Below are 20,320 nucleotides of genomic sequence, written 5' to 3'. Positions count from 1 at the left end.
CTGGGAGACGGATTGATATATATATATATGCTGCTAAGTTGCTCAGTCGTGTCCGACTCTGTGCGACCCCATAGATGGCAGCCCACCAGGCTCCCCTGTCCCTGGGATTCTCCAAGCAAGAACACTGGAGTGGGTTGCCATTTCCTTCTCCAGGACTATATATACACTATATATAAAATAGATAACTAATAAGAACCTACTGTATAGCACAGGGAACGCTACTGAAGGCTCTGTAATGGTTTACATGGGAAAAGAATCTAAAAAAGAGTGGATATATGTATATGTATAACTGATTCACTTTGCCGTACACCTGAAAGTAACACAACATTGTAAATCAGCTGTACGCCAATAAAAATTAAAGAAAAAAGTGACGTCATCACTCTCTAGGCCTCAGTTTCCTCATCTGTATAGCAACATCTCAAAGGGCTGAAAGGATGCGGCGTTTTCACAGCTCACAACATCCTAGCCCATGTTGAACATATAATGTCACCAGCACAAATTTGTTTGTAATTCCATACCCTGTAAGGAATGGTCACCCAAAGGTAGAGTCAGGGCCTGGCCACCTTTCAGTGGGGACATGTACTTTAGAAACCAAAGCTAGTATCCACCCCTGGTGCCTCCAGGGGCCCCCACTGGCCCAAGGACCCCACTCTCTGCTGTGTTTGCTTCAAAGGAAGTGTTACAACAACATTTGACAATAGCAGAGGGGAGGTCTTTCAAAAGGGACTCATGAGGACCGTTTATACACAACGCTCCTCTCTTGAGGGGCTGGGAATTCGAAGACGATCACTCACCTCCCTCATTATCCTTGTTATCCGCACAGGAGGTTTCCATGGCAACGTTGCATCCGGGCCCTCTCCAGCCGGTCTGGCAGACACACTGCCAGCTGTTCTGACCCAGTGTGCATCTCCCGTTGCCGTTGCACAAATCGGGGCAGCCATCTGGTTGGAGAAACGGAGAGGATGAGGAGGAGGAACGTGAGGCCGCGCTGGGGCCGCGGGGGAGCCATGCAAAGGGGGAGCGAGGCCACAGGGCGGCCGCTGGGCCAGCCGCAGAGGGGGGCCCGTACCTGGCTCAGGAGTCGGGGAAGCAGGCGATGCATGCGGTTGCAAGACGCTAGCAGGGACCCAGATGCAGACGCTCCCCAGTGACACTGACCTGTGCGAAGGGGTCTGAGGCAACCTTCCCAAAGTGGGGAACATTCTGGAAAAATGAAACTAGCCCTGAGCGGACAACGAGTCTAGTAGTCTGTTGATTCTAGCCCATGGCTCAGGGTTGATGCTACCTCAACAAAAATCTTTTCTTTCTTTTTTCAGTGCCTTATGCAGAAGGGAGAAAATTCCCTACCAACCCAGGGTGGGGGCTGAGTGCCCTCCATCTTTCAGAATTTTAAAACTAAATTTACATGTGATTAGCATGAGCTTCTTAGGACCAAGAACTGGATGGTTCTGCTGGGCTATTTTCATATTTTTGTGGTATTTAGTTAAAAGGGACACTTAAAATGTTGGCTGCTAATCACTCAACCTATTTATGGCATGATGCAAAAATACTGCAGGATCTGATGCCTGGGGAAGGGTAGGTGCTCAGTGCTATGGATCAGGAGAAAGCAGAGGAAAGCTTATGTGCCTGGGGGGAGGCGGGAGCGTTCGAGTCATTCTATTTTGTGGTTTTCTTTTCCTTTTTGGATGTGTGTTTGTGTAGAATCAGTAGCCTGCCTCACTCCCTAGCTGCCCCAACCCACAAAACAGTTGCAGCTACTGCTGTCCTGACCTGAGAGAGTCTAGATGAGGAAAGAAGAGAAAGATTGGGGGTCACTACAGAGAGAGGGGAGTCTCTGGGAGGATGTGGCCATGCTCACAAAACTTACTTGCTGGCAAGAATTCCTAGATGTGTTTTCATCTTTCTTTCCTTTAACAGCTTTATTGAGGTGTAATTTACATACCATAAAATTCATCTGCTTTAAGTGTACAAGGCAATGACTTCGAGGAAATTAAAGAAGTGCAATCTAGGTATGTTCCCTTACATATCTACATTTAAAGAGATTCTTACGTTAGAACAGATTCCGAATGACCATTAATTTAATTGGCCTCAGAAAATAACTTTTCCTGACTCTCTCTCTCTTTCTATCTCGACTTCTTGCTATCATCTCCATCTCTTTCTATATCTATTTTTAAACCACACAAAGTGCAGGGTGGATTGGGCCGTGGTAGAGGGATGAAGTGCTTCATAATGATGGAGGTAATTGATTTGAAACCTTTCTGGCCCAAATCTTCTGAATCAAAACTGTGTCTCTCCCCCTCCTTCTCTCTCCAGTGTTCTGGAGGCCATCACCTGGCCGCCTTCTTCTCTTCTCTTGAGTCCCCCTTACGAGAATGCCGATAAACCTAATTTGTGCATGTGGCAGAGGTGGGAATTTAAAGGACCCCTCCTAAGAAGAAAGGGCTGGAGGGTTTGAAATTGAGTTGAAATTTACTTCTTTAAGGAGTTTCACTCCTCAATACTTCTTCCCTCCCATCCTTTCCAGAACGTGGTATGGGTTAGGACCTGCGTAAGCAACAGGAGAAGTCCTACATGCAGAAGTCTCTGTAAAGAAACAGCTTTCTTGAGAGGAGGCATGAGGAGATGGTGATCAGGGAATTTTTTTCTTTTGTTGTAGAGCCTGGCACTCAGTCCAGGATGTGAGCAAAGCACTGGTGTTTGCATACCTAGAAAAAGACTTACTGGTCTCCACACCTATCCTTTCAAAGTCAAGAGTCACATTTCCATTCCTTACCTACCAAGGAGGTGACCACAGCCCTGCCTGGAATACAGGTGATTTTCCCGTCTCTTTATACTTTGAGAGAGAGCTGGGAGAGGAAGCCAGCCCCGGTGTCAGGGAAATGCCACAAATATTTCTACAGGAGCAAAATGCAACTCAGTAGGGAAAGCCCAAGGGACACTTCACAGATTTGCAAGGAAAAGAGAGGATCTGCAACCCCCAGCCACCTCCAGCTTTACAGTTTCTACGAGCAGAGTTTTAGGGGCTGGGTCACAGAGGAGACACTGCATGACAGACCCACCAGCATTCACCTGGTATGGTATCTATTATGTGTGCTTTGTTATTTAGCTACTTTGAGGTCTTGTGTTTGACGAAAATCATGCCCAAAGTCTCAACAGAAGCCTCATTGTGTAGGAAACCCACGTCCACTACATAAATTTCAAATTTGCAAAGAACACCAGCATGTCAGTCAGATATGCACTCAAAATATGTATGCTCCTAGATTGAACGAGGTTTTTTTTTTTTTTTCCCTTTTCTTTCTCTCTCCATTCCCCTCCTCCTCCCCAGACCAACTGAAGCGAGATAAACAGACCACAGTAGCTGGTTTTCTCCACATTGTATGAGGAAGATGAAAACATGAACAGTGGGAAGCTGGCAAATCTCTGAGAAGTTTTGGGGCAGCTGGGAATTAATGGACAGGACGTTGCTTTTTAGCTTGAAGAGGAAGAAAGCAGCCTTGGTAAATGCGTGGCGTTGCTAGGCAACCCCAAGCTACCCCCAGCACAAGTTCATTCTGCTGGTGGCCTTCCGAGGAGGTGATTCGTTGTGTTTGTAAAGTGCAAAGCCAGCCTCTGCTTAAGGGAAAACAAAACGTAGGAAGTAATTAGTCTGGAGGGCAAATGGGTATCGGGTGGTGGCTTTTCCCTGGAGAGGAATCTAAAACTGCAGTTGAATGGGGCTTATGGGCTTAGACTTGGGGATCCAGCAGGTCTCTTGTGTGGAGTCTTCTGGATTTTAGGCTAGCTAGCACTGCTCCTTCCTTGAGTGCTTGTCTCTGAGACCACTGATACAGAAGGCCTGAGGCACAGCTGCTTGGTTCATCGGTACAGCTGGCGAGCTGGCTGTTGGAAACTTCAGGTTCTATCATGACGACTTGAGATTCTCAACTGAGGCAATTGTGGCCCCCATCCCTCCCTCCAGGGGACATGGGCGATGTCTGGAGACACTTGGGATTATCACATCTTAGGGAGGATGCTACTGACAGCTGGGGGGTAGAGGCTGGATGTTTAGCATCTTACAATGCCTAAGATAGTCCCCACGACAAAGACGGAAACAGCCCCACGTGTCAGGAGTGCCGAGGTGGAGAAGCCTTGCTCTTGATCTAAAGTTGCACGAGAGCGGAGATTTTCCTGTTTGCTGTTGGATCTCAGAAACTGCCCCAGTGTCAGGCACACAGTAGGTGCTTTAATGAATGGAAACACAAATCAGGTGGTGCTAGATCATTTCAGCCTGGCCTTCACTTATAGACTCTTCTGAGAGTTATGAGAAGCTAGTGGGGCCTCCTTCTTAGGAGACCTAAGTCTTTTTCCTAGAGAGAAATTTCTAGGGTAACAATGATATCTGGGGCTGGTTCTATCACACTTTGAATGCTTTTGGCAGAAAGCATTGGAAATGGAATCATTTCCAAGACTTTTCTACACGCAGAGTTCTAACCACTAGGAAAAAATATTCATTGGCACAGTTACCAGGTAGGCAGAGTTTCTGCCTTAACAAAAATTAGAGCTGATGTAAAAATTAAGGATTTAAAAAAATCCCCAAACCCAAACACACTGGTATATTCTGATGAATCCTGAATTTTCAACTCTATTCCCTTGAACACTGGACCTGGACTCCAACTTGCATCTCAACATCTCCATCTGTTCACTCACAAGTATCTCAAACTCAACAGAATTTGGTTTCTTGATCTTCCTTCCCCTCCCAAACTCTGATTCCTTGATCAATGGATGGCACCTCAGTGTATCCCACTGGCCAAGACTGAAGTCTTGGAGTCATTGTTAATTACCCACCCCATGCCCCTCCTCTCTCATCTCATGTATCTAGTCAACAATCAAGTCCTGTTCTTTCCTATAAGAAGCCCTACCTGTTCTTCTTAAATATCTCTAGAACCTTAACCTGAGCCATCCCCATCTTTGGTTTAAACTCTGGTCAAAGCCATCTAACTGGTCTCCCTGCCACCAGTTCTGTAGCATTATCCCTTCTCTCAGTTCTGGACCCTGCTGCAAACACTTGTATAGCTTTCCAATGACCTTAGTAAAGTCTGAACTCCTTGGCTTCCAGATCTTACACTGGTTATCTTCATATCAGTCTAACTCAGTGTCACTTTAGGCTTTATTCACATCGAAGCCATTCGGCCTTTTGTTATCTAACTTCACCCCATCCTTCACTCAACTCGCCTCCAGAAAGCCTTTCTGAAGCTCCCAAATCGAGTTCCACCCATCAGGGTGCTTTATCCTACCCTGTCCTATTCTATCCACCACACAGAATCACAGCTCTCCGGCATCTCCTTGATGCTTGCTAGCCCTTGTAGCAGCTCTGCTTTAGGATGTTTTATCACCACCTGAAGGAAAATCGTTGTAATAAATGTGCACATCGTCACAACTGCCATTTGAATGGGGCCCCTAAAGTCGTGCAGTGTACACTGCTCTGGGCATTTCTGTTATCATGTAAACCTGCTAAGGCAGGGGCCGTGTCTATCCTGTTTACTCTTGGATTGCTAGTACTCAACACATAGGCAGGGGATGAATGAATGAATGACTTCTGACTGAAATCAGCATCTCTGATACCTTTGGCAGAGTGGAAATGGGATAGTTTCCCAGACTTTTATACACGCAGAGTTCTGAACACTAAAAAAAAATTTCATCGACACAGTTACCAGGTAGGCAGGCTCTCTGCCTTAACAAAAATTAGGCATGAGTGAAATAATGTCTACAGCACAGTAAAAAGGGGAGCATAAATGTACTTGAAGAAAGCTATAATTACCATAAAAGGCTTTTCTAAAAAAGCATCAAGAAATGTTCTGCCACGTGTGGCAATTGAGAGGTACAGATAAGTGGCTGATGGGGGACAAGGGATGTGGAAAGAGAAGCAGGACTTTAACATTCTACACCGGGCAGCCCTTAGAAAAGCAGAGAGGGCAGCACACAGACGGCAGTGCAAGTGCAAACACAGAACAAGATGCATGGCAATGCAGACAGATGACAAAGCAAGCTGGAGAAGGGAGACGTATGTGCCTGCTGGTTCAACAGACCATTAGGAGAGCTACTGCAGCCCGGATTACACCCCCGTGGAAAGGTTCTTCTGAGTCCAGGGGAAAATCTGAACCTGGTTTGTAGTCAGAGATTTCTGAGATCAAAACCTCGATCTGCCTCTTGTTGTCTGTGTGACCGTGAGCTAGTGGCTTTGCCTTTCACCCTTGTTTGTAAAACTCTATCTTGCTAATTGGAAAAGGAAATACGGCAACCCACTCCAGTATTCTTGCCTGGGATAATCCCATGGCAAGAGGAGCCAGGAGGGCTACAGTCCATGGGGTCACAAAGAGTCAGACACTACTTAGCAACTAAATCTCCACCACCATCTTGCTAATGGATCTTATTTCTTGTCCCGCCCAGAAGAATGCAACCTGCATAAGGGCTAGGATTTCTGCATCTTTCGTTCATGGAAGTATCCTCAGTGTCAGAAAAATAGCTGGCATATAACACATGCCATCAACGTTTGTTGAATGAATGAATGGAGGAGGATGATGGTTAATACTTTACACAGATGACAGAGGGGTAAAATGAAATGTTAAAGGCAAAGATTTTAGCATCAAGTTAGAGCACACTGCAACTGCTCCATAGAGAGAAGCACTTATGGTTATTAGTATTGATATAATTATTGATATTACAAATATTATATATAATTAGTGGCAGGCTTATTCTTTGGGGCATAAGGTGAAGTGCAGGCCACTTCTTCTGGCCTCATCTCCAGATTAAGAAAAAACCAAGAGCTTATCCTGTTTCAAATGAAAAAATGGAGGTTTCTGGGGGTGTCCTGAGTGTGTGACTGCTTCACATCCTAGGAAAACCTCACTCCCCTTTGCCTACCACCCAAGACTCTAGCAAGGTCACTGGAAGTGTTTTCAGATAACCCAGTGACACTAAGAGCCACTCTGAGGAGCAGAAGAGTTGAGAATAAAATGAGTGATGATCTTTTCTTTTGGGAAGCATTGTACTTTTGCTTGTTCACTTAATTAAGGGACCTTTTCTCCTGCAACTGCTTTAAACACCACTATTTCCTGAGAGCCATGCATTGCTGAAACTGAGGAAAAGATGCACGATGGAAATATGTAATAGAGTCTGTCACTGCGTTCCAGAACTCTTTAAGGCTTCAAACAGCTGAGGGGCTGGGGACCAGGGGTTTGGTGGTCATTTCTATTAAAGAGCAGCGGCAAATGCTCAGAAAATTCAATTGGGTGTTTCGAGAGACTCTGGGGCAAACTCTAATTTTAGAAGCTTGGCTCTGCCAGAGAAGCATTTTGGTCCCCAGAAAACAGCAGGACTTGTCCTCTAGCTCATCTGGGTGAGTAAGAAGGAGCAGGGAAGAGACTCTGTTTCCAGGCACAAATTGGTAAGGACCCTCAGCCACTAACCTGAGCTTGAACAGATAGATGCCCCTGCTTTGTCAGAAAAGATGCAGAAAATCCAGAGGCAGATGTTCCTTCATCTCAATAGCAAGTGTGTGTCTTTAAAGGTTCGTGTAGGACTGAGGAGTGGGTATGCTGGGGCGGTGGAGGGGAGGGCTGGGAAAGCCAGTGATCCTTTCCATGGTCTGCTGCTTTTTTGCTTGGAAGACAGAAATCATGCCCCCCACCCCAGCAGCAATGGAAGCTTCCATGAGGTGATATAAATTTGGATCCAGGTGTCGATGCTGCCTGTTTCCTGGATGAACCAGGATTCTCACTGATCAGCATCATTTCTGTCTGCCTGGGAAAAGGAAAGCAGCAGGCTCAGCCTTGGGCTCAGAAGAAAAAAAAAATGCATCTTATTTTGTACACTTTTGACGCTTCCAGCTCTTACTAGTACACTTTTTAAAAGAGTAGAAGATCATGAAGGGAGGAAACAGTTTAGGCAGCAGTAACTGGGGATCATTCTGGGGAGGGAAATCCCATGTCAGTTACTTAGTGAATTGAGACTGAGTCATTATTGCTTCTAGGCCTTTTGGATAAGTATGGGGGCTTCCGAGGTGGCACAGTGAATCCACCTGCCAATACAGGAGATGCAAGAGATGCAGGTTCGGTCTTTGGGTTGGGAAGCTCCCTGGAGAAGGAAATGGCAACCTGCTCCAGTATTCTTGCCATGGACAGAGGAGCCTGGTGGGGCTACAGTCCATGGGGGTCACAAAATGTTGGACACGGCTGAGCACATGTTATCACCCAGGAGCACTGGAGTTGGACACAAGTCTGTGCTTTCCTTGGGGGAAGCCTGCTTTTTCCCTTTCTTTATCACTTTTCTTTGTCCCACTTCACCCAGTCATGGGAGGATGCCTTGGGATAGCGATGGGCAAATATCAGGAGGTTGCTAAGGTACACATCAACTGGAGCCACACTGAAACCACTGATGATGCACCAGGGACTTCTCCCATTGCTTCAGATCACAGCAGTGCTTCTCCAAGTGTGGTCCTGGTACCACCAGGGGTAACATCACCAGAGGCAACATCTCATTAGAAATGCACACTCTTGGGTTCCATCCCAGACCCTCCATCAGGACCTCTGGGGGTGGGGACCGGCAGTCGGCATTTTAACAAGCCCTCCAGCAGGTTCTGAAGGCTGCTGTGTGAGAACCGCTGCTTCAGGATCAAGTCCTAACTCCTTAAAAAAGCCTCCAAGGCCCCACATGATCCGAACCTGCCCATCTCATCTCCTGTCACTTGAGGTTTCTGCTCTCTGACCTTCAGCCACGCTGCTCTGCTCTGCTCGAGAACACAGCCTGCCTGCATGGCCTGGATTCTCCTCTTATGCTTTGGCAGATTCCTCCCCTAAACCCTGCTCCCTGCACTCACTTTGGCAAAGCCATGCATCCTTGGCTTGTTCAGAGAAGGCTTTCTGACTTTCAACTCAGGGTTCTGCCCCCATCATATGACTTCACAGCACCACCTATTCCTTCTAAAGCACGCGCCATCATTCTAATTCATCCTTTGTTTGGAGCAGTAGGTCTCCACTTGGCTGCACATTAGAATCACTTGGGAGCCTTGAAAAATCCTGATTGTAGGCTGCACCCCAATTAAATCAGAATCTCCAAGGATGAGGCTCAGACATCAGTATTTTGATTTCTCGAGCTCCCCAAGTAGTTCCTCTGTGCAGCTGAGATTGAGAACTCTCAGTGCCCGTCTTCCTGGGAGCCTCCAGGCCTCCTGAGAGCAGAGACTCTGTTGTACAGGCTGTTTTCCCCACACCTGGCATTAAAGATGTTTGTTGAATGAAAGCATAAATAAGCCACATGGTGTTTCTGCTGCTTCTCTGTGTCCTTGAGTCAGCAGCCAGGTAAAGGGAAAAGCTTCCTGCAGGCCACACCCCCTGGGTGGATGACACCTCCTCCAAGTCAAAGAAACAGCTGGTTCCAGTGCTGGGTCTAAAACCAGGCTGAATCCAGTGGCCGTGGATGCATGCTAGGGGAGTCTGTGCATTTTAACTTGGAACCAGCTGATGCCTTCTGACCAAAGAGACAGGATAGAGCACCCAGGGAGAAGGGAGGAGAGGGAGAGGGAGAAGAGAGGCATGTTGGTAGATTAAGAGGGTGACAAGAGTTGCACAAAGGCAAGGATGACAATAAGAAGAGAGCCCAATGGTTTAATTTGGTTCTTGGAGGATAATCAAGTTGTTGTAGCTCGTGCTGCCTATTCCCACAGCTGTCCAGCAAATAATGAATGTGGTACCTACCCGGTATGGAAATAGGGACAAAGGCACGACTTTGATTTCTTATTTGTTATTTTTAACCATCCAATTTCTACACCCACTGAGCATCCGTATAGCCACAGGAGAGTCATAAAAATACAAATAACACCTAGGAGGCCTGTGGGCACGGACCTGTTACTTACTGCAGGGCTGACGGCTCTCTTTTAACCGGTGTAAAATCAGGCTGGTGATAAATTGCCATATATATTTCTTTGTTGTTGCTGTTTGCAGCCCAACTTGAGAAAATGTACGGAAATCACTACATGTTTGTTTCTTATAGATGTCAAAAGCACTAGGCAAAGAACCTGCCCCAGGACTGTAGCTCTGGATTTTTGGAAGCTTTTAATAGGAAGACAACAATAATAGCAAATCCTCAACTAGACATTTCTGTGCGCCTGGCACTCTTTTATATGTCTTTCATGCATTAACTTATTGGTTACAATAACCCTATGATGTAGGCAGTATTATGATTCCCATGTTACATGTGAGGGAATGGAGGCACAGACAGGTTAGGTAACTTGGCCACAGTTGTAGAGCTCATTAGTGGTGGAGCCAGGATGTGACATCAGACGGGCTCCAGAGGCTCTGCTCTCACCTAAGGGGACCAACCATCCCCACATGCCCGGGACTGTCTAGTTTTAGCTCCAAAAGTAGTGAGTCCCAGGAAATCCCTCAGTTCCATGCCAGCTGGGATGACTGTTATCATCACGGTCAGGGAAGGAGGACTAGGCTTGTTTCACTGGTGGTCATGGGGGCGAATGCCCTTAAGGGCAAGGGACAGGGCACAGACTTTTATACTGGGTTACCTGTTTGAGGATGTTGGGCCTCCAACAGCATCTGCTGCCCCACTTGGGACAAAGTACCAGGTCAGTCCTGTAACCACATGGCTGTAGTGTGGTTAAGACAATGGGCTCTGAATCCAGGCTGCTGGAGTTCATATCCCAGCTCTATCCCTTGGTTGCATAATCTTATTAGCAAAAATTATGAGATCTTTAGTCCTTAGTTTCCTCATCTATGAAATGAGGGCAGTAAGAGTACCTATTCTAGAGGACAACTGGGGTTTAAAAGAGAATACATATTACTTATCATACTTAGCACGGGTGTTAGTAGATGTTAATGCACAAAAATACACATAACATGTAAACTACATGTAAATGCACATAGTAAAAGTTCTAGAACTAACAGCTATAGTTATTGCTGTTACTAAAAGTAACCTCAAAAAAAAGGAAAAGAAAGAAAGAAAGAAAAGTAACCTCGAATAATAGAAGGGGCCTGTGTGGCTAAGAAGAGCCTCTGATTTGCTCTCACAACCTCTGAACAGGTGATGGGAGGGAGCATCGCGATCCGTACAGTCAGTAGAGCAAAGACCCCAGGAAGATGCCCTCCAAAGACTGAAATGGAAATGAGAAAAATGAGCAAGCTTCCTGGGAGTTACATGAGTAAGGTGGGTACATAATGGATGTAACATGTAATCTGCAGAATTGTGCTTAAAATATAAGAGGCATGGGTGGTGAAACTGTAAAGGATCCTAAGGTTGAGAAATCTCATTTAGGCTCAAGGAGGCATGTTAAGAGAGAGGGGTGGTCTGCCTGGGGTGTGGAAGGGGAGCCTACGGAGCAGGGGGGAGTCAGGGTCAACTCAGCCACGAGTACGTCCTCGTTGATTGAGGAATAACGGGACACCCCTGCCACTGATGAGTGAAGACTAGGAACTTAGCACTGCACAACCTCATTATTTCATCAAGCCCTTTCAAGGACACTATAAAGTATGAATTATTATCATCATTTGTGGTTGGATAATCTGAAGCTCAGAGAGGTGAACAAACTCGCCCCAGGTCAGAATCACTGAAAATTGTGGCTTGAGGGTTTGCACCCAGGCGCATCCAACTCTGAGCCCACACACTTCACTTCCCTCTAACCAAGTTGGATTCCATGGGGAGAAGGTGGCATCAGAATAGCACACTCCTTGCTTTGACTCCTTGCTTCCCCAGCGATCTTGTAATCTTAACTTCCTTTCCCATATAGGTTTCCTTTGAGGGGGCGAGTACTCTAAGATGGAGATGTGGGTTTTCCTTACTGTGGATTAATCAATGGCCATCTTGGATTTTTGGAAAAGACCTCAATGCTCCAATGCTGGGAAAGACTGAAGGCAGGAGGAGAAGAGGGTGACAGAGGATGAGATGGTTGCATGGTATCACCAACTCAATGTACATGAATCTGAGCAAACTCCGGGAGATGGTGAAGGACAGGGAAGCCTGGCATGCTGCAGTCTATGGAGTCGCAAAGAGTTGGACAAGACTTAGTGACCGAACAACAACAACCTTGCGTTTGTAGGTGGTTTAGGGCAGTGTGAGGGTGTCAGTCTGGAGACTGGCCCACTCTGTTGTAATGAGAAGCTGATGGTGCGCCATGAGGATCCTGCCGGTGAAGCCACACTGTGATGTCCTGCCTGAGTGACTTGGTGGTCTCCAGTCAAGAGTGATGCCCTTGGTCTCCTGTTCTATCTCTCGCTCTTGATGAGTTTAGTGTGTGGGACTCACAGAGTGAAAGGACTTCTACAGAAGCAATCCCAGTCCAACATCAAACAGGTACAGAGTGATGCAGCGTGCCAACTTCTGGAATACATTCACGAGTTTGTTCTTTCATTCATTCGGTCAGTATATGTTGTGGTGGTGGTGGTGTGGTCTCGAAGCCATGTCCGACTCTTTGTCATCCCAAGGACTGTAGCCCACCAGGTTTCTTTGTCCATGGAATTACCCAGGCAAGAATACTAGTGGGTTGCCATTTCCTTATCCAGGGATCAAACCTGCATCTCCTGCACTGGAGGCAGATTCTTTACTGTCTAAGCCACCAGGGAAGCCCCAATATTTGCTGAGTATCTACCAAATGCTGGGGTATGTTCTAGACACAGAACATATGGTGGTAAATGAAAGAGACAAAGTCTCATTCTTAAAGATCTTACATTCTATTAGGGGGAAACTCATAGGAAACAAATAAGAAATTAATATGGCATATCTGATGGTGGTAACTGCTAGGGGGAAAATAAAACAGCAAGGGGGGATGGTGATGGGGATGGTATGTGATGGGGATTGCTGTTATATATGGGGTGGTCAGAGAAGTCCTCGTTGATGAGGTGATATCTGAGTGAAAATCCTACAGGAAGGGAGGGAGAGAGTCATGCCAGTATCTGAGGGGATGGGACTCCAGGCAGAGGAAACTGTAGGTGCAAAGGCCCTGAGGCAGAGAGTGTTGGGGTGTTGGAGGAACAGCAAGGTGGCTAATGTGGCTGGAGTGAGTGAACAAGGACGCAGTGTGGGGACTAGGCCGGGCCACGCAGGACAGCTTGCTGTGAGGGTAGTGGCTCTACTCCCGGCAAAAAGAACTATTGGGATATTCTGAGCAGTGAGTTGTCTGATTTGATGAAGTTTTAGAGGATCCCTTTATGCAAGGAGAACACACAGGGATGGGGCAAGGGCAGAACCTGGGAGGCTGGCCAGGAGGAAGCCATAGGGCCAGTCTTGGTCACCACGGTGGTGGCTCGGGCAGGGTACAGGGTGGCTCTATATGGCATGGCTAATCCTCTATGAGTTTAAGGTTCCCTACACATCCTCCCAAAAGGAAAGGCTTTGGGGACGTGAAAGCGGATGATAAGACATACTGTTCATATAGTGCTCTGGTCGATGTAAACAAATTCAATTCCTCAGCCGGGAGTTAGCAAACATTCTGCCATGATCCTGCCCTCGTCTCCAAGTTGCTTTTCCTTATTAAAGACAATCAGGAGAGGCCAAGGGAAAGAGCAGCATGGGTGGAGGAGAGCAGAGAACCACCGGGTTTCCCAGCCTTGGTCCCTAGGGTCAAAACTGACAGTCTAGCACAGAACAGCTCCAGCAAATAAGATTCCCGACTTCCTTAACATAATGACTTCAGACCACAGGCTGCATGTGTTCTGCCAGCTTTGTCTAGTTCTTTTTGGCATTAAGGTCTCCTTGGATCACCCCCAAGCATCCTCCTAGATTAGTGCTCCTGGACTTTAAATCCTTTGCATTCTGTTTATCCTTATAGATCAGCTGGACGCATCTGAATTGTGGCATTCAAACACACTAAAGCTACATCCACCTATCTAATACCTATCTATCTAATTATCTATCTATCTAGGGCTTCCCTGGTGGCTCAGATGGTAAAGAGTCTGTCTGAAATGCAGGTGACCAGGGTTCAATCTCTGTGTTAGGAAGATCCCCTGGAGAAGGAAATGACTACCCACTCCAGTATTCTTGCTTGGAGAATTCCATGGACAGAGGACCTTGGTGGGCTACAGAGGGTCGTAAAGAGTTGTACATGACTGAGTGACTAACACTTACTTATCTATCATTTACCTTTTCATCCATCACTTGTCCATTATCTACTTATCTATATCTATATTTATATTTATTAATCTATTTTAAGCTTTCCCTACCAACCTCTCCAAAACCTCTAAAGACTTGCTCTCAGAACACTGCATATCAATTAACCTCACACAATAGCCATATTTTATCTTGTTTTCTGCTACTTTCTGCCTGGTACAGAGACAATAAAGACACTCCAGCCTCCCCTCCACTTTCCACCTCCTGTCTCTCCTCTGGCTGGCGTGGCACCTCGCATCGCCCCCTTCACTCACCCAGCACGTCCATCATCCATCCCTCCCCATCCTCGTGACTCAGGTGACTCCGTCCTCCTAATCGTCCTGACCATATCCTGTACTTGGAAACGCTTACTTGCACGTCGTGTTCTAGTCCTTTTCTAAATACACAGCTGATCAAAGACTCAGGGGAAGGATGCTGCTCACGACTGGGACTTTTTCTACCAATTTTGTAGGATGTCTCTATGAAGAGGTGCAAGTGTGTGTGCTACAGTATAAAGAATAAGGATGCTTGCTTTCCCAAAGTACAGAATTCCAACAATCTGGCCCCTGCTATTGTTAGGTGCCAGTCTTCAGTTTTGCATAATAAGTGTGCCCTTATGAAGGCAAGAGCTTCCTCTTGGAAATCCTCTCACTCACAGAGAAACAAAAAATCCCTCCTTTTCCAATACATTTTAAACATGCAAAACAGCAGTATGTTTCTGCTAAGTCACATTTTCGCTAAATGGATAATTGAATGCTGAATAGAAGCTGCTACTCAGCTGCTAACCTGCCGGGTTTCCACACTCACACTCCCAAACTGCCGCCGAGCAATCCCCAGGAGGCAGAAGGCATGACTGATTTTTCCAATAAAGCTACAAAAATCGATAATTCTTGTAGACGGAACGCTCACGTCTCTAACCATCTCCGAGTCTCCCTCCCTCTCGCAAAAAAGCCTCTGACTTTACCCTGGCGCATGTCACCAATTCTATACCGCCAGGACTCAGACCGAGTTCTGTTCCAGTTCTGCTGAACGTACCTTTTAGAGAGGCTCTGCAATGCGTCTTGATTTAGAGATGCTTGGGTTTTATGGGGCTCTGGGAAATGTTGTTTAGCTTTTCCGGAGCTCCAATAAGTTCTGATGTATGGCTGTGCATGCCTGCATGATTAATGGCACGTGCGAGGACTTGGAGCTTTCAGAGGTCACCCTGTGTGTACTGAATAATACAGCACAGAGCCAAAAATACCCTTGGATGAGAATCCTGGCTCCATACAAAAGCAATGGCATCGCCTGCTTTAGTTGACATTGCCCGAGACTTGGTACCTCTCCCTGATTATGCTTCCAAGGAAAGTCACCTCTCCAAAACATTGCAGGGATAAAATGGGAACCATTTTGGTTTCTTGGCGATTTCTCTGTTCAGTGTCATAGATACCAGCATGAGTAAGAAGGCTGAGAAAACCAGAAGGCTGTTACGCTAGTCTCTGATAGGACTTTCAAGTTCAGGGTAGACTGGCCAGGGGGGCGGAGCAGATGAAGCTCCAAGTAACATACGCTATGGAGTACAATGCTGTGGTTGAGAATTTAAATGCCCCCAAAGTCAAGATTCAAAATGATGGTTCCCACAGCAACTACAACTCAGTTCTCTGGTGAATATAAAATTAACTTTATTGCGAAACATGCTGCTCAATTTACACCTTAATATAGTCATGGCAGAGTTACAGTTGCTGTGAGAATGCTAACTCTGAATTGTTTTGAATAATTAATTTAATGAAAAGTTAGTGGAAATGTGAACGCTGATAGAAAGTCAACTTAAATTTAGGGGAGTTGACCTACAATATCTATGCTGAAGAGCAGTAAGTCATTTTCAGATTCTAAGGCAGGGAACTCTTTGGCTGGGGGGTGCTGGTAAACCAGAGAACCCTAAAGCATACTAACAGGGGAGCAGTCCCTCATCACCAAAGAGACACTATGGCTGGTGGTGACTTTACCAGGAGGTGAGGGTGGCTCTCTGGTGCCCATATATTTCTGATTTCAGCTTTGGTCTCCAAAGTAACCCTCTTGCTGCAATTACCTGGGGTCAAAGCAGGTGATCAAAACAGTACAATTAGTACACCTGGTCTCTGTCAAGTAGTCCTGGATTTAGAACTCAACTTCCCCTGTCTCTGCCAGGTAACACACTGCCTATTGCACCTCTCTGAGCCAATTTTCTCACCTGTACAACGCTGACGACAACGTGTGTGCATGCTAAATCGCCTCAGGCATGTGTGACACTCTGCAACCCCATGGGCTGAAGTCCGCCAGGATCCTCTGTCCATGGGGTTCTCCAGGCAAGAACACTGGAGTGGGTTGCCATGGCCTCCTCCAGGGGATTTTCCTGACCCAGGGATCGAACCCGTGTCTCCTATGTCTCCTGAACTGGCAGGTGGGTTCTCTACCACTAGCACCCCCGGGGAAGCCCTGCTGACGACAACAGTTTCCACCTAACAAAACTGGTGTGAGGATTCGATGAGAGAAGGTTATGTTTAGAATCTGGCACTGGCCTTGGCAAGTGTAATTGGTCAACACTCAATAACTATTAGCTCTTATCATCCAAAAAGGCAATCCGTAAGTTCAAAACGTATACAACATCAATTATTTTGGCCCGTCTCCTTATTTCAGCCCAAATGGATTTGGCATAAGCCTGAGTCTGCTGTTGGGGGGTGATAAACACAGAAACATGAATTGGAAGAAGGTGTCCCAAGCCACAGGATGTCTTTAGTAAAGATACTTGAGGCTGCTTCTACTGAAGTTCTAGAAAACAGTCATCTCTTCCACCAGATGAGTAGTTCTCAACCGTTTTAGGTTACTGCCTCCTTCCCTGTGAATCTGTTTGATTCAATAAAGGGTAAGATTTTCTTCACATCCTCCCAAGGAACCATTTTTCACTCCACTGGGGGTGTTCCTGCGCCATTTTGAACGTATACACTAGATGACAGGCCCGCATTCCCTGTGTTCACGCCCTCAGGCTCCCGACTCAGGAGGAGCCCTGCATTCACTCAGCTTCTGTAACTCCCTTTGCTATTCCTTCTTCCCACGCAGCTCTTGACTTTGGAACAATGGACTGTTGTCAGCAGCTAAGAAGCACAGTGCTCACAGTGGCTTTTCACTCTCTGCTCCCCAACTCTTCTCCTCAGAGCTGAGATGGCCCAGAGGGTCCTCCCCAGGGCATCTCAAGCCAGTTAGCACTTACAGAGCACCTGCTGTATTCTTACTCAGAGCAGAGAATCATTTAGGCTCTATCTGGGTAGCACTTTCGCTGCTGGGTGCCAGGGTTGGCCAAACCCAAGGAATTGGCCCTGCCAGAGATCACCTTTCTTAGGAGCCACTCTCAAGAGTTTTAATAGAAAGGGATGAGGTCCCAGCTGGGGAGGAAAAACAGATGAAAAGCAACACCCTCCCTGGCCCCACCCTGCCACCTCAGCAACATGCACTTCTAGATTCTGAAGCCACTCCTGGCTGGCTTTAACTCCTTACTTCTGTGTCAGCCTCCTGCTGTTTTCAGGGACTCGGCCTCCTCTCCCTCAAGGTCTTAGCTTGTGCCTTTTTACCTCGCTGCATAACATTTTAATGTCTCCTACAAGACAAGACTTTATAACACTGCAACCATTTGCCTTTACTGCTCAGAAAATATTTTAAGGTTGCATTACTTAGAGTAACCAAACCTCACTGGTGATGGATGTGGAAATTTACATGTCAAGGTAAAGCTGTCCCAGGAGGCTGGGATCACTGAGAGGCACTGAAGTGACCTTTTGGTTCCACAGGTATTTAATTCAACCTGGAATTTCACTCCAGCTTCTGCCAAAACCTGAGTGAGGCTGAAGGCTGAAACTCCAGTGGCTGAACTCCCTGTCGACCAGTGCATCTGACCTCTTGAGCCTCCCTGAATCTGCATTCAAGAGCAAATTTAACATGAAGGCCAGTTCAGTCACGTAGGCCTGAATTTGCCAGCAGATAAATCTCGAGGGTCACCTGCACTAACATTTTACACACTGTTGTTGTCGTTCAGCCGCTAAGTCTTTGAGACCCCATGGATTGCAGCATGCCAGGCTTCCTTGTCCATCACCAACTCCCGGAGCTTACGCAAACTCATGTCCATCAAGTCAGTGATGCCATCCAACATCTCATCCTCTGTCACCCACTTCTCCTTCTGCCCTCAATCTTTCCCAGCATCAGGACAATTTGGGCTTTACCAGGTATTGCAACACTGAGGATGCCAGTGGCTACCCAATTTTGACTTTCTAGAATGTCACCCTGAGGCTATGAAGACAGAGGTGTCCCCAACAGGGTGTCCCCTAAACTCCCTCAAATGCATATGTGCATATATGTTTGAAAAATACAAATGACAATTTGTCTGTATGATACTTTGAGAGGCATAATGAATGGAGATAAAGAGCAGCCCTGGCTGACTTTGAAAGCTTCCATTCTGAACAGCCACATGGAAAGCACAAGTACATTTCTCCCAAGGCAGCAAAAAAGCCATTTCTTCATATACTCAGCTGGAGTCGGGTATATAAAGAAATCATTCTCTTAATTTACATACTTGAAACATATTCAACATTGATTTTGATCTACAGAATGAGCTAAAACACTATGGTTGATTCAGGAGGCACAATTAATTGTGGTTCAGACTAGATCGAGGAGGGGTTTCCACTGCTTTTCTGTAAGATCTTTAGAAGTTTTCATCCCTGGAAAAGGCAAGTTTCCTTTGACTCTAATGAAGAGTCTCCTGATTTGCAGGATCAGATGGGAAGCTGGTGGGTATGACAGCTTTTGTAGTTTCAATGTCAATAAGTCTAGTTATCCCCCCAACACATGCATTTGAAAATGGCCAGGTGTTTCTTGGGTTTTGCATCTGCCTCTGAAGGATGTTCACGGCATGCTCACATGCAGAGTGTGAATGACTGTCATAGAGTATCATGCTGGGAACTGTTCCCAGGAATCAGTAGCATGATCTGAGACAATTTGGAGGGAAGAGCAAGGCAATCTAGAAAATGTAGGATACTTGTGCTCTGCTGTCCTGGGGTAAAGATCAATAGGTTTACACTGCTGTACTGGAGTCTTCTCTCTGGGTCACGCCTGTAAAGCCCAAGGAATTCCCCTGAGTAGAACAGGACAGACAGCACATATGCCCAAGAAGCCAAGGGGAAGGGGCTGAGTAGGGAGACTGTATAGAAAGCCCTTGAACCCAACCAGTGTTAGAGGGGAAGTGATAACAGTGACAGAGCTCCAATCACTGCTGGTCAGTGTGACTTTCTTGGCTGTTCTCCCCAAGGCAAGAAGATCTTTGTCCCTGTCCCTTGTCCGTGTTTTACATGGCCATTCCCACTAATCCACTGGGGCCAACGAGAGGGCATGCGTGGCAGCTCTGTAAGAGAAAGACTTCTCTACCATTAGTAATTCTATCAGATTGAGGAAGAGAAAGGGACTGAGGGGCCCCAAGCAACATGAATTATTCAGGCACTGCTAGTTAAAACAGGTATCCAGATTCCTGAAGACACCTGCTGCGAAAGTCTAGGTCTTGAGCTTTTGCAAAAGAAGCATTTCAGAGCATGGCATTAGACCAATGACCGATGCAGGGGTGTGTTGTAATGGGGGCAGATGTACCATGCTGGGCCTGCTGAGAAGTCAGATGGGCACACACACACGCATGCACACACAGACGTGGACACACTCACACGCACGACAGAAATTAGTTCCTGGCTTGGTTGGCCTATATTGTTGACATTTGGGGCTGAGCTGTCAACTGGAGCAGATGCAAAGAAAATAAGCCAAGAAGGCAGCAGAGGAGGCAGTATTGGAAACCCTGTCCATGCTTCTCAAAACGCTGTGTTTGCCAACTGTATAGACTCTGGATTGAAACCAATGAGTCAACCCAGCTGCCCGTGTCCAGTTCTTTCTGATGCTGCTCACTGTGCATTTGGGGGTGAGGGCCTCCTGCCAGCCTCACAGATTTGTTGTGAGGTTGACTGAGGCAACACAAAGTCTTTTGAGCTCCTTGGAGAAAATTCACCATGTAAGTGCAAAGTATCACCATTGTATCATGGTAACCAGGCTCCTATCAGCTTACACCAGGCAACAGGAGAGTTGGGATATCAAAAACAAATAGCCGAAGCTGTCCCAGTCTCATGGGCAAATGAGCTTTCCTTCTTCACTACTCACC

General features: G+C 46.5%; 1 protein-coding gene and 1 long non-coding RNA gene across 5 annotated transcripts in view; one reads left to right on the top strand and one right to left on the bottom strand.

Annotated features, from left to right (window-relative positions):
* LOC133251611 (teneurin-2) overlaps positions 1-20,320 on the bottom strand; it is a 764,810-nt gene that overhangs the window by 128,181 nt on the left and 616,309 nt on the right. For all 3 annotated transcript variants that reach the window (XM_061424270.1, XM_061424271.1, XM_061424273.1), the window contains one exon: positions 795-941. In XM_061424270.1, coding sequence (XP_061280254.1) covers positions 795-941 — 147 coding nt within the window. The remainder of the gene's footprint in view (positions 1-794; positions 942-20,320) is intronic.
* Positions 698-17,040, top strand: LOC133251613 (uncharacterized). Of its 2 annotated transcripts, XR_009737704.1 has the most exons (7): positions 698-2,009; positions 2,657-2,811; positions 2,901-3,072; positions 3,326-3,497; positions 11,068-11,190; positions 11,771-12,333; positions 16,780-17,040. It is a non-coding gene; the product is annotated as an uncharacterized LOC133251613 (long non-coding RNA). The 2 variants fall into 2 exon arrangements; XR_009737705.1 differs by lacking the exon at positions 11,771-12,333 and having other exon boundaries at positions 699-2,009.

The sequence above is a fragment of the Bos javanicus genome, chromosome 7, assembly GCF_032452875.1.
Source record: "Bos javanicus breed banteng chromosome 7, ARS-OSU_banteng_1.0, whole genome shotgun sequence".
Lineage (NCBI taxonomy): Eukaryota > Metazoa > Chordata > Mammalia > Artiodactyla > Bovidae > Bos > Bos javanicus.
Note: the sequence above shows the minus strand (reverse complement) of the source record. Positions and strands in the feature narration are given on the sequence as shown.